Raw genomic sequence first — 14351 nt, forward strand, 5'->3', positions numbered from 1 at the left:
ATAGTGCTTTAATAGAAGATGCTCATTTTTGTAAATGTTTTTCTTTTTTTTGGTTGGGGTGGAAATCTAAAAAGTCATCTTTTACATCAATACAACAGTGGTGGGAGATTGGGAAGGTGCAAATACAAACATTCTGTAATCAATGTTTCTAGAGATATAGTTAAGTCCATAAGAAGTCTAGAAATGGATATTGTTGAACTTCAGGCATTAAAGGATTAGTTCACTTTTGAAAAAACTTTTGCTGATAATTTACTCACCCCCATGTCATCCAAGATGTCCATGTCTTTCTTTCCTCAGTCGAAAAGAAATTTAGGTTTTTGATGAAAACATTCCAGGATTTTTCTCCATATAATGGACTTCAATGGGAACCGGATGGTTCAAGGTCCAAAAGATAGTGTTAATAACAGTTTCAGATGCAGCTTCAAATGTCTTTAAACGACATCAGACGATGAATAAGGGTCTTATCATGCGAAACGATCGGTTATTTCAAAACTTATTCCAAAAATGTAACTTTTCTACGGACAAATGCTAGCCTTGCTCTATTCTGTGAGGCGCGTTTGCAACGTCACGTAATACGTAATTACGTTCAAAAGGTCACGGGCGACGTAGCCGAAAGTACAGAGTCAGTGTTTACAAGTTGAACGCATAGGTTGAACGTACAAACTAGCTCAAACATAGTCTACAAAAAAAGAAATTAAAAGGAAAAACAACGATGTCGGACGATTTTGATTCTGTACTTCCGGCTACGTCGCCCGTGACCTTTTGAACGTAATTACGTATTACGTGACGTTACAAACGCGCCTCAGAGAATATAGCAAGGCTAGCATTTGTCCTTAGAAAAGTTACATTTTTGGAATAAGTTTTGAAATAACCGGTCGAATAAGTTTTGAAATAACCGGTCATGATAAGACCCTTATTCATCGTCTGGTGTCGTTTAAAGACATTTGAAGCTGCATCTGAAACTGTTATTAACACTATCTTTTGGACCTTGAACCATCCGGTTCCCATTGAAGTCCATTATATGGAGAAAAATCCTGGAATGTTTTCATCAAAAACCTAAATTTCTTTTCGACTGAGGAAAGAAAGACATGGACATCTTGGATGACATGGGGGTGAGTAAATTATCAGCAAAAGTTTTTTCAAAAGTGAACTAATCCTTTAAATGAAATATCGGCAAATCCCAACCAATTGCGGGCTCTTAAAGGAAAAAAAGCAGCCTTAGCAGATCTATTAGGGACAAGGTCTCAGGGGGCATTGGTTAGATCTAGATTTCAGAGTCTTTCTGAAATGGATGCCCCGTCCAAGTTCTTCTTCAGTTTAGAAAAGAAAAATGGCCAAAGAAAAAGTATTCAGTGTTTACGATCAGAAGGTGGAAAAGTCCTGACTGAGGTTTCTGACATTCGGAAAAGAGCTGTCAGTTTTTATAAGGAGCTGTATTCCAACAGTGTTGTGGATGGACAGTTAATGGCTGAATTTGTATCCAATCTACCAAGAGTGAAGAAAGATTCATATGCAGAACTGATATGTCCTTTAACAACAGATGAAATTCTTAATGCTGTTCAGAGTATGAAGAATGGTAAAACACCAGGATTGGATGGGTTGCCTGTGGAGTTTTATAAGGCATATTGGCATTTGTTGGGAGAAGATCTACTTGCCGTCTTAAGTGACAGTTTGGATAAAGGACAACTGCCACTAAGTTGCAGAAGAGCTGTTTTAACTTTGCCCCCTAAGAAAGGTGATCTCAAGGAGATAAAAACTGGAGGCCTGTTTCTTTATTATGCACTGATTATAAGATTTTATCCAAAGCTTTGGCGAACAGACTGAAGAAAGTAATTGGACAGGTTATACATTTAGATCAATCCTATTGTGTCCCTAATAGATCAATTGTGGATAATATATCCTTAATTCGGGATATTTTGGAAGTTTCTAGACTGTGTGGGAAAAAATGTGGCCTAATTTCCCTAGATCAAGAGAAGGCGTTTGATCGGGTGGATCATCAATTTTTATGGTATACTTTTGATACGTTTGGTTTTCCACCTGCCTTCACTGCCTTGATTAAAGTGCTTTATGAAAATATTGAAAGTGTACTGAAAATCAATGGTGGTTTGAGTATTAGACAAGGATGCGCCTTGTCAGGAATGCTGTACTCAATAGCAATAGAACCCATGTTAAATAAAATTAGGACTCATCTGGATGGTTTTATGTATGAGAGTACATTTCCACCTATAAAGCTATCAGCATATGCAGATGATATTTTAGTTTTAACCAATGGACAAGATGATATTGATAAGCTGGTTGATATTGTTAACATTTATGGAAAAATCTCATCTGCAAAAATAAATTGGGCCAAAAGTTCAGCATACAGGGTTGGAGAATGGAATGAAAGAGAACTGGTATTACCTGGTGAAATGGTCTGGTCACAAAGAGGTCTGAAGTATCTTGGAATTTTTTTGGGTGATGAAATTATAATGAAGAGAAACTGGGAAAGTATTGTTGAAGATGTAGAAGGAAGATTTGAAAGGTGGAAATGGCTTTTACCCAAAATATCCTTTAGGGGGAGAGCATTGATTATTAATAATTTAGTAGTAGCCTCCTCACTATGGCACAGAATAGCAGTTCTAGAGCCTCCTGAAGGAGTTCTTGGAAAGATACAGGTTAAGATGATCAACTTCTTTTGGGATCGATTACATTGGTTACCACGGAATGTTTTGTACCTTCCAAAGGAAGAGGGTGGTCAAGGGGTGGTGGATCTTTTGAGCAGGAAAGTAGCTTTTAGGCTACAGTTTGCTCAAAGGTTTTTATACTGTCCTAATGTTTCATGGTTTGGACCAGCCTGTTGCCTTTTGAGTAAGGTTGGAGGGTGGGGTTTCAGAAGAAATATTTTTTGGACAGATTGTAGGAGTTTTAATTTGAAATCTATCTCGTCTTTTTATGAAAGCTTAAGAAGAGCATGGTGTTTGGTACAGATTAAAAGATCAGTGTCATATCAGTCTCTGTATTGGTTTTTGGAAGAGCCATTGATTAATGGTGCTCGACTTGATTTATGTGGAGATACAACTTTGTGGTTGATGCAAACTTTAACAAAAGCCAAAGTTGTTCAAATGAAGGACTTAATAGAAGTGGCTGGTACTGCGATGGACAATGTTGATGCCTTTGCACAGAGACTTGGAATTAAATCAACAAGAACAGTAAATTTGTTATTGAAAAAGTGGCGGAAAAATTTGAGTGAAGACGACTGGAACTTTTTGTCAAGTCAAACTCTTCCTGATAAAACAGACAATTTTCCGTGTATGGTGATATCCAAAAGTGTAATAGAAAATGTTTTGTCAACCTCAGAGCATGTGAGAGATATAATGTTCGACACAATAGGAGGAAAGAGTTTATATAAAGTCTGTGTGAAGGTGATAAATAATGAGAAGTTAAAACGTATGGATACATCATGGAGAGACCATTTAAGTGTTGATTCTGATGTTAAACCTTTCTGGGGCTCTTGTTACAAACCACCATTGACTAAACATGTGGGTGATCTTCAATGGCGAATTTTACATGGAATTGTTGCTATAAATGCTTTTATCTCATTGTTGAATCCGAATGTGCAAGAGAGTTGTCCTTTTTGTGGTGCAAGAGAAACCATTTTTCATTGTTTTATGCATTGTGATATGTGGAGTGTACAAAGAATGTTGTGCTGGATTGAAAATGACACATTGCACTTTTTTGAAGAATTTGAGTAGGTCAAGGTGACTTCTTGCTAATATAGTGTTTATAGATGTTTTAATGTTGTGTAGTTAGTCAATAAAGGTGTGTTAAATCTCTCTCTCTCTCTCTCTCTCTCTCAAATTCAAATGAGCTTTATTGGCATGACTTATACAGTATTGCCAAAGCATTGGCCATTACATACGCAATGAACAAATAATCAGTAAATGAATCAGTAAACAAATGCATGAAATGCATGTATATATCAGAAAACAAACAAACAAAAAAAAAAAAACACAGTTTTGGACCAACATTTTGACTTTAGTTACAAGGACATTCGCGGGCTTCATTTGCTCAGGTTTTGCTGCTTTGCTTGATGTTACTCTTGCAGTGCGCGTTCTCTCCCGCGGGAATTTTCCTTACAAATGCTTCACAGAGGCATTATTTATGTCTTTTGGAATGCAGTTGGCTTAGGCCTAGCTATATTAAAACTATGAAAATCACCGAGAAGGCTGCTTTCATTTTAAAATACTGACGGGCGCTTTGTAAAGAGCGCTCGTGCATGCGGCCGTGAGCGACTCGTTGGTTAAATGTGCATAAACGTGCATGTCAAAATGCTTTTATGACGAGAAATTAATCTAAACACGGTCAGTTCTTAAACCAACAGGACAAACCACATTTTTTCAAGAGATATGTGCATTAGTGTGAATGCAGCTTATCATATCTAAACTGAAGGGGAAATCACTCCAGCTCTTGACTGATAAACATTCAGACAGCCTACTTTTAAATACCGAGACCACTCTTTCTTTATTGCTTGTAATGCTTTTTTTGTTCTTTCTTTATTTACTAGCTTTTATATTTTGAAGATATATTATTTTATAAAGCCTATTTAAAATTCTTAACATTGGTTTAATTAAATGATTTTTTATAATTATTTTTGTGTTTTTACACATGTAATTAAATACATATTTTAAGTGTTATTAAGATTAATTAATAAAAAAAAGTAGATCGGATCATGAGCTGCCTAAAGATTCCCATCCCTACTGGGATACTGGGGAACTTATTGCTTGTCTTTGTCGACTAATACAGAAAGTAAATAACTTTTTTTTAAATCGCATATTAAATCGCAATATTGGTTAAAAAAAATCTCAATTAGATTATTTTCCATAATCGTTCAGCCCTATTTAATGATAAAGCTTTCTGTGTTGGTTCTCCATCACTCTTGAACAAGCTTCCTCATGCCATCCAATCTGCTCCATCTCTAATGTCCTTTAAAAACCAGCTTAAAACACACCTTACGGGCTTACGGGCTTTAGCTCCCCTGGCCTCTCATTTCTCTCCTCCTATCCCCTCCCTTCTTCCGCCTCTTGCTGTTAAAGCGTCCTTGGGTTTTATGAAAGGCTCGATATAAACTAAAGTTATTATTATTATTATAGTTAGCCATTGAGTTAGCCAATCACCTCACTCAATGGCTGGCTGTCGAAGTAGTGTCTGCAGAATAACATATTCATAGACAATTGGAAAAGTTTTTGGGGCAGACCTGACCTGTTGAACAGAAATGGTATTCATCCCTCCTGGGATGGTGCTGCTCTTCTCTCTAGTAATATGGCACATAGTCTTAGAGCTCAAACATGACAATCTGGGGCTCAGGTCAGGAAGCAGACAGACTGGCTAAACCTAAAGACTGTCTGCTAGCTGTCTCACGTCACAGAGGTCAGATAAATCCCATCACATAGAAACTCTTTCACCTACTGTAGATATCAACATAAAGAGTATGTGTCTGTTCCCAGCACTGGGAAATACAAAAAAACTCCCAAACCCATTTAAGGGTAAAAATTTGATTGATTTTCAACAAAAAAAAAAACACATATAATTTGATGAACAAATGATAAAGCTCAGATTGCTGAATATTCAATCTCTTTCTTCAAAAGCACTCATTGTTAATGATATGATTACAGACTATAACATAGATGTGCTGTGTTTGACAGAAACTTGTGTAAGACCAGACAATTACATCACTTTAAATGAGTCCACCCCATAAGATTACTACTATAAACTCGTTTAAAAGAAAAAGGGGGAGGTATTGCTGTAATTTATAGCAATATCTTCAGAATTACTCAGAAATCTAATTTTAAATATAATTCATTTGAAGCAATGGTGTTTTTTTTTCTGTAATGTTATGTAGCGTAAGTGATAAATCCTGTTTGAGATTTGTGCTTGCTACAGTATACGGGCCACCAGGGCACAGTTCAGATTTTATCAAAGAATTTGCTGACTTTCTATCAGAGTTAGTACTGGCTGCAGATAAAGTCCTAATTGTTGGTGATTTAAATATACATGTAGATAACAAAAAACTTGACTTGCATTAGCATGGTTCAAATCATACTTCTCTGATCGTATCTGTTATTAGTTTGTAGAAGTAAATGAAGAGATGTCTTTTCGATCACAAGTTCAGTATGGCGTACCACAAGGCTCAGTACTAGGACCACTGCCGTTCACTCTGTACATGCTACACTTGGGAGATATCATTAGGAAGCATGGCATTAGTTTTCACTGTTATACTGATGATACTCAGCTCTATATTTCTTCACGCCCGGACGAAACGCAAAATTCACAAAATTAATGGAATTCATAGCTGATATATAAAAAATGGATGACTAGTAGTAATTTCCTACTTCTTAACTCTGAAAAAAAAAAACAGATTCTAATTATTGGACAAAAAAACTTCCACACGTAATAACCTAGAATACTGCCTAACACTTGATGGCTGATAATATATATATATATATATATATATATATATATTATGACATGTGTTCTCAATGTAAAATGCAGAAAAGTTATCATGCGTTCATGACATCAAGGCTAGATTATTGTAATGCTCTACTGGGTGGTTGCCCTGCACACTTAATAAACAAACTACAGCTAATCCAAAACTCAGCCACTCGAGTTCTTACCAGAACCAGGAAGTATGACCATATTAGCCCGCTTCTGTCAACACTGCATCGGCTGGCTATTAAACATCGTCTAAATTTTAAAATATTGCTGACTTCCTATAAAGCACTAAATGGTTTAGCTCCCCAGTACTTGAGCGAGCTCTTAACATATTATAGTCATTCACGTCTATTGCAATCTCAAAACTCCGGCCAGTTGATAATACCTAGAATATCAAAATCGACTGCAGGCAGTAGATCCTTCTATTTAGCACCAAAACTTAAGAACAGTCTCCCTACATTGTCTGGGAAGCAGACACACTCTGTTAGTTCAAAGCTAGACTAAAAACACATCTCTTTTACCTGGCATTCACATTATACATTTCTATTCTTCAAAACAGTTAAATAATTATTAAGCTGCATAGATTAGGTCAGCCGGAACCGGGGACACTTCCTAGAACACATGATGTACTCGTTACGTCATAAGAAGAATGGCATCTACGCTAATGTTAGTCTTTCCATTTATTCCAAGGTTTACTGAAGTCAAATCAGAGGGTGAACCTGTGCCTGGACACAACTAGATGGAACTGGATAATAATATTGTGAATTTTCTGATCCAATCTGACTTCTGACCTGTAATGTTGCCTGAATCATAATCACACACTGTTCGTTCGACTGAGCCTGATTTCTTTCTCCAGAAATCAAGGTTTTCAAGGTTGTTTCTCCATTCTTTCACCTTATGGAGTTTTGGTTCCTTGCCACTGTTGCCTTGGGTTTTGGCTTGCTTAGTTGGGGACATTTAATAGTCGACACTATTATTGATTGGCCTTAATTTTCAACGAATTTGTGCAATTTGCTTGTTGGTAATAAACATTTAATGCCTTGTTCACACTATGACTTGCTCTCAGTGAAATCTGGAGTGTTCAAGTTGTTAACTGTTCACACCACACAACACAACGTGATTGATCCACAACAGGAGGTAACTCACTACACGAGTTGACAACGCACTGCATAGAGATACAACCACGATCGGATGATAAGAGCAAATCATTTGTGACTCAATGAGAGCTGTTTCAGTACTATGGTACGGACTAAATCCTGAAAATACTCAAATAAATAACAAGTTGACAACAACTCTGTCACCCAACGATTCTATCTTGTCAACAAACCACGTTTTGTCACGAAAAAAACACGCAATAAATAAATAAATATTGCGCCAATACCCAGCGAAGAAGAGAACACAACACGTGAATATGGACGTCAGACAGAAACTAGTGCTGCACACTGTTTGCTCGACGATCTGCTCTGAGGGAAAAAATACAAAAAAAGAGAGAAAAACTAAGATTTACCTGGTGTCCTCAACCCATGCGTTGCTATGATTGGCTGTACTCATGACATCACTGAGTTTGAGTCGCGCGACTGCTCTGGATATCTAGCAGGCTAGATATTTTTCTGGGCTCGGTGACGCGTCTGCGAGGCGTCTGCGAGCGTTTTCGCTGCGTTGTTGGCTCTTTCATACTAACAGATTGGCAAGCGTTCATCGTCCGCTAATCTCCAGCGATTTGCACGCGATAACACCCTGACCTGTCGGCGACTCAACGATTTGCAAATCGGGCATAAATCGGGCTTAAAATCATGTAGTGTGAACTTGGCTTAAACTGTTATCCATTGTATTTTATGGGTATCACAAAACGGAATATAATACGAAAAAGTAGGTGCTATGTTACAGCGGTTTGCAACAATTCTTATTTCCCCCACAACGCATTACACCACCTTGGGTAGAGAATTTACCAAAGCCCTCCTTGAGAGCATTGAGAGTGACTAGAGCGACAAGAAGTAGACGAGAGTATTCAGATAGCGGAGATTATAGATAAATACATGTAGATAGACTAGACAGGCCTATATACATAGTTCCCACAGGCGAATTAATGTCACGTGACTTCCCCGGAGACGCCATCTTTGAGGGCAAAACCGCTGTGTTTACCATAGGCGTTTACAAAGTTTTATCAGAGAATGTCGTTTTACAAACAAATATTTATTTATGTTTATATTGTTATGCAAATCATGAAAAGACAAAATGAAATAGATTATAAAGAGACTATTAAAACAAGACAGAGAGAGGTACAATGCGAACATTTCATTCATAAATGGTGTGGATCCGTATGCAGTAACGAAGGAAGCACTGAGCACTGATTATGCAACTTTGCCTCAGATACAGTATTTTCATGTGCACCATTATCTGGTATTGGTGAGTAGTTTTTACACATGTGAGCAATTCTGGAAATCACTGGAGGTGTAGGCTACGATCAGATTGACGTGGGGTTGGTTTGGTGACGTTTGCTCAAGTGCAATCAATTGAAAAGTAACTTAGTCATCATAGCGAAGTAGCATGATGCTAATCTGTCTATTAAAAAGCCATAGCCTGCACAACTTAATTCCTATGTTCCCCTAAAAACAGTCACCGGTGCTTTCTGTAATATGCATGTACTTGCGGGCGTCATGGTTCGGTGTATGAATATAAAAATAAATAACTCGCGTGCAATTTAAGTAATGTAATGCGGAACTACATTATACGCGGGATCTTTATGGAAATAATCTGAGATTGCAATGCTGGAATGTGAGATCAAACAGTGGAAACAATGTTGTTTTGTATGTTTTTAATAGCTCGTCATTTTGTTCATACAGGACATTATACAAACTGCAATGTGTTAACTTATATTCGTTTACACTCGCAATAAAACACAACATTGTGCTTTTGTCAAACAAATTCGTGCGTGTTTTGAGTGAGTTTCTTTCCTGTTTATGCTCGCCAGCCATAATCTCCGTCGTTGTTCGGACAAAAGCTTAGTCTTCTCACATCCATGGAGTCTAATGACGGGTATAGTGTAAAATCCCGATTTAACTGAACATCCGGCACGATTTTATCATCCATTGACCCAGCAGGAGATGACCATTTTCACTTTATAGCACGAAACTCATTTCACTTCGTTCAACTCGTATTGCTTCTTCTAATGTTTTGCCCTAAGCAATGGCGCCGGGTCGGCAAATGCCCGTATGTTGTGACGTCATGTGGGAACTATGTATAGATAGACAGACAGACAGATAGACGTTAGCGTTAGCATAGATAGCGTCAACGTTAGCATAGTTAGCTAGCAGCTAGATAGATAAATGGATAGAAATAAATAGTAGGTAGATTGACAATGGTGAGGCACGTCAGATCTGGTCGCGGGGTGAGCTTCTCTACAGCAGTCATTCCCAAAGTCGGGGTCCCGACCCACACGTGGGTCGCGGGAGATTTTGTCTGGGTCGCCACTATTTTTCAGTGTGTTGTAGGCTACTCTCTAGATATGGGCTATTCAATTGGCGGCCCGCGGGCCAAGTGCGGCCCGCCAATCATCTCCATACGGCCGAGGGCACCCCAACCTCCCTCTCCTCCTATTTTCTGGTGGTGCCGCGCGGCTAAATTTGGTTAGATATGCGCGTGGACGCAGTGGCGCGTGCAGCTGGATGACTATACGCACGCACTGTGTGTGTACCATGAGCACTCCGACTGACCTGAGAGAAAAGTTTACAGTCCGAATATTTCAGCAGTTTTTATGTGTGTCCCGTATTTCTGTCGACTGAACCAGCGATAATAATCATTCGTTGGTTTGATTATTTCCTTTCCATGAATTGGCCATTGGCCAAACGCGCGTGCATAACGGTCTGAAACGATTCGGATTTGTTCACCTGAAGCGGTTTCTCGGTAAGTAACAACAAATAGAGAACAAAATAGCGCTGGTTTCAGTCGTTTCACTAGTTTACTTTGAACTAGGCAGCACGGCCCAGTGGATAACGGAACGCAAAGCTTAAAGGAGTTGCGTTTACTCCCGGTCCCGGACACTATTATTAAACAACGTTGCGCGACATCCTTTAAGAAGCGTCGGACACGTACTCCTCTCTCTTACAAACCACACATCACTCAATGATTTTAACTAGTTTTAAATCGGATGAAACAGTCTTAACATTCCCAACACTACTGATGAGAAAAATAGAAGAAACATGAATAAAGTTAGAAGACTAAATGCCCTAATCACCCCCCTTACAAACATTTACCATGTAATAGCCTGAATGTAATAATTTACCATGGTTTGGGCATAAATGTGGAATATTTATATTGAATGCTATGTTATAGTCATTTATATTGCCTTAGATTTATTAGGGGGGTAGAGGAATATGTATTTAATCGTGTGTGTAGTTTTTTTTTTTTTTTTTTTGTGCCTGTTTAGGCATTTTTATGCAGTGGTAGTGAGCCATGCATGGTTACAAAGTCTCGGTGTCAGAATATTTTAATTTAAGCCTATAATAACTATTATAGTAAATTATGTACACTGTAACTATGAGAATATGAAAACAATGAGATGCCCTGTCAACTTTTCCTTTCTCATTTCACCTCTGCATATTGTCAACAACAGGTTAAACAAAAAAAGTGCTTTGTCAAATATCTTTTAAATAGTTAACTGGAAGCTTAAAAATGACCTTAAAAAATGGTCATACATATTTTGTTAATGCATAAATTCTCTTCGTGATATATGAACTATATGGGCCTAATGTTCTTTGGGTCACAAGGATTTATCGACTTTAAAATGTGGGTCGCCAGAAAAAAAGTTTGGGAAACACTGCTCTACAGCACAAGCATCCAATGCAGTTTACATGGGACGGCAGAGCCCACACAAGCATCTGTCAAACACAACGACAACGGCAGGCTACGTTTACAACAACATTTTCACCTGAGGAAGAGACAAACGCTTAGAAACGCCCATATAGCTAGCATGATGTCTTCTATTTCTAGATGACAAAGACACCGTTTACCAGTACTACGACACTATGACAAAGGTTACCGGTACTTATCTGACCTAACGTCATGATCACTGCCACTGGATATAAAGAAAACGTTGATTTTTCACTCGGTGATATTCAATGAGAGTAAAAAAAAAAAAAGACTCCAGTGCTCATTGCTGTGTTGCTAAATGATAGCAACTCACCAGGACACTTTACCAACTCTCCACTCATTCCCCTCGGGCCATGCATTTAATTGGCATCAGTTCTTGGCAATTCCTCATTTGCCCTCTCGCGTCTGGCAGGTTCGAAATTATACGGCTGTGGGCCATCATACATGTTGGCTACATGTTGGTTCCTTCCCAGATAGCAAACTGACATTGAATCAACGTGGAAATATGACATCGAAACAACGTTGATCTGACATTGTTTTGCTCATCGAATTAACGTTGAACCAACGTCAGACGCGTCATTCTTTCAAAACTAACGGAAAATCAACTTGAAATCAACGCGTTGTTTAAAGCAAACCAATTTTCGATTTTCATTTAGCTTTGAAGAATGCCGCGTCTGACGTTGGTTCAACGTTAATTCGATGAGCAAAATCAACGTTGTTTCAATGTCATGAGAGACGTTCCATATAACGGAAATCATTATGAACATCAGCTATGCTAATTATTTCCCATCTGCCTTTATGCTGTTATCTCGGGACCCTGAAATGCCGTTCGTCAGGTCCAGTTTTGTTTCCAGCCTCTCACGGGGATTTCGGATGCCCCAACGCCTGTGATGAGACGACTCAACGCCTGTGAAGAGACGACTCAACGCCTGCGATATGTTATGGCGCCGTTTTATTCATAAACAATATTTATATTTAATATTTATATTTAAACAATATGAATGTAAGCCAGAGGAGAACTGGCCCCCGACTGAGCCTGGGTTCTCCCAAGGTTTTTTCTCCATCCAATCTGATGGAGTTTTGGTTCCTTGCCACTGTCGCCTTGCTTTTGGCTTGCTTTGAGCTTGCTCAGTTGGGATTATTTAGTGTTTAGCAATGTTGTTGATCCTGTGTTGTACTACTTTCATGTTATCAGTGTGAAGCTGCTTTGATACAATCTGTATTGTGAAAAGCGCTATATAAATAAATGTGACTTGACTTGACGTCGTTTCCACGTTGATTCAATGTCAGTTTGCTGTCTGGGTTTCCTCCACTTCTCCCCAACGTCATGTCATCACCTAATAGTGTAAAAAAAAACGGTAATACCAAAAACTTAAAGACCATTTTTGTGACGTTTTAAAAATGCATGTACCCATTAATGGACGGTGGTGGTTAACCTGCAACACGGCCTTTAAGGAGGACGATGACGCAAGTTTCTTCTAGAAACAAGCTTGTTGCATTATTTTCTTGTTATCACTGTGAAGCTGCTTTGATACAATCTGTATTGTAAAAAGCACTATTTAAAAGAAGGTGACTTGAAGGCACACCTTCATGTGGTCATCAATCATGGGACATAGAAGCAGAAAACGAGCGGAAGGCAGAAACACTCAGAATGAGGATGTCTGCAGGCCACACAGCCAACGGAAGCTTGACCACAGACTACAACAGAAAAATGCCTGACACGCTTTCACGCAAACCTGCACAGAAACAACATGTGAGAGAAAAGAGAGACTGCTACCAACTGCTGTCACACAACATTTTCTCCAAAATCAAAACTCAAGCACAGTGTCTCTCTTGAGAAGCTGGGAATGTAGTTCTCTTTGTACCTCTTGGCCAATGATAGTAGTGCTGGTTTGAGACCGGCTGGTGCAGAGCTAATCTTTCTGCCCACAGGGGGAAACATGTCAAACGGGGCTGAGATTGTGCTTAGGTTTCAGTAGCAGTTGGTGTAAAATGACAGACAAAGAGTTATGACGATTCAGTGGGGCGTACTTTGTTAATACGATGGAGACGGCGTCGTTTAGGATGCTCTCCCCAAACACCAGCATATTGAGCACCGGATCCACATTCAGAGCATTAAAGATGGCGATAGTGGCGACTGGATCCACAGCGGAGATCAGAGAACCAAACGCAAAACTAGAGAGAAGAACAACAGAGAAAAACCGTGAAGACATGAATGTACATGCCAAAGCCTTTGCTCAATAGTTTTGGAGGTTTTTCTCACCTGTCTGTCATTGTCATCTTGTAAATAACGTCAGCCTATTCAAGAAACACATCCAAACATAACAGTCATAATCATAGAGAAATCATGCCAAAGGAGCAGTTAAGGTGTGCCAACTAGTCTAACTAGATAAACCACTTACTGGATCTATGATCACTTACAGTATTAGGTCTCCTTACATGGAAACTGTCGATGTCTATTAAAACAAAGAAATACCTGTCCCAGGAAATAGATCCCCCCTCCCACGATGAAGGCGGAAATCGCTGTCCCGAAGACGGCGAATAATGTGATTGAGCCGATGTTTTGGAAAAAATTACCCTGTGGAATAAAAACATGTCTCTTTATATCCGTTTATAGACTTATAACAGTCTCTGAATCCAGACTCAAAAGTTGACTGCTTGAGGACAAAAAAGGTTTGCTACTCTATACAACTTCTAATATTAATTATTATTATTATTATTATTATTAAAGCAATAAACAGTCTGCATCACATGGCTTAGTGTTTCATTCAAACTTCTCTTTATGACTTTGGGTCTCACCATTACAATATATCATTTGTAAGGCCAAGTCTTCACACGCATGCTAAAGGCAGTTTCAAAATGCTTGAATACACTAAACATGCCGTGAGATTCAGTAACTGCTCTGAGCCATTCGGTTCACTCAGTGGAGGATTCAATCTAACCACTGATGTTTTAGACAGATTTGGGTGCTTAAAGCACAGTGCTGTTATATTTTACAACAACTTATTCATGGA

At 38.7% G+C, this 14351-nt stretch overlaps 1 protein-coding gene across 1 annotated transcript in view; it reads right to left on the minus strand.

Moving 5' to 3' along the window:
• The window catches only part of slc9a8 (solute carrier family 9 member 8), an 86687-nt gene that overhangs the window by 38470 nt on the left and 33866 nt on the right, over positions 1–14351 (minus strand). Inside the window, exons 6-8 of the mRNA XM_039689853.2 lie at positions 13814–13915; positions 13601–13635; positions 13369–13512 (exon numbers count right to left, since the gene is read on the minus strand). Of these exons, the coding sequence (XP_039545787.2) occupies positions 13369–13512; positions 13601–13635; positions 13814–13915 (281 nt within the window). The remainder of the gene's footprint in view (positions 1–13368; positions 13513–13600; positions 13636–13813; positions 13916–14351) is intronic.

The sequence above is a fragment of the Pimephales promelas genome, chromosome 20 (assembly GCF_988280905.1).
Source record: "Pimephales promelas chromosome 20, fPimPro1.hap1.1, whole genome shotgun sequence".
In the NCBI taxonomy this organism is placed as follows: Eukaryota; Metazoa; Chordata; class Actinopteri; order Cypriniformes; family Leuciscidae; genus Pimephales; species Pimephales promelas.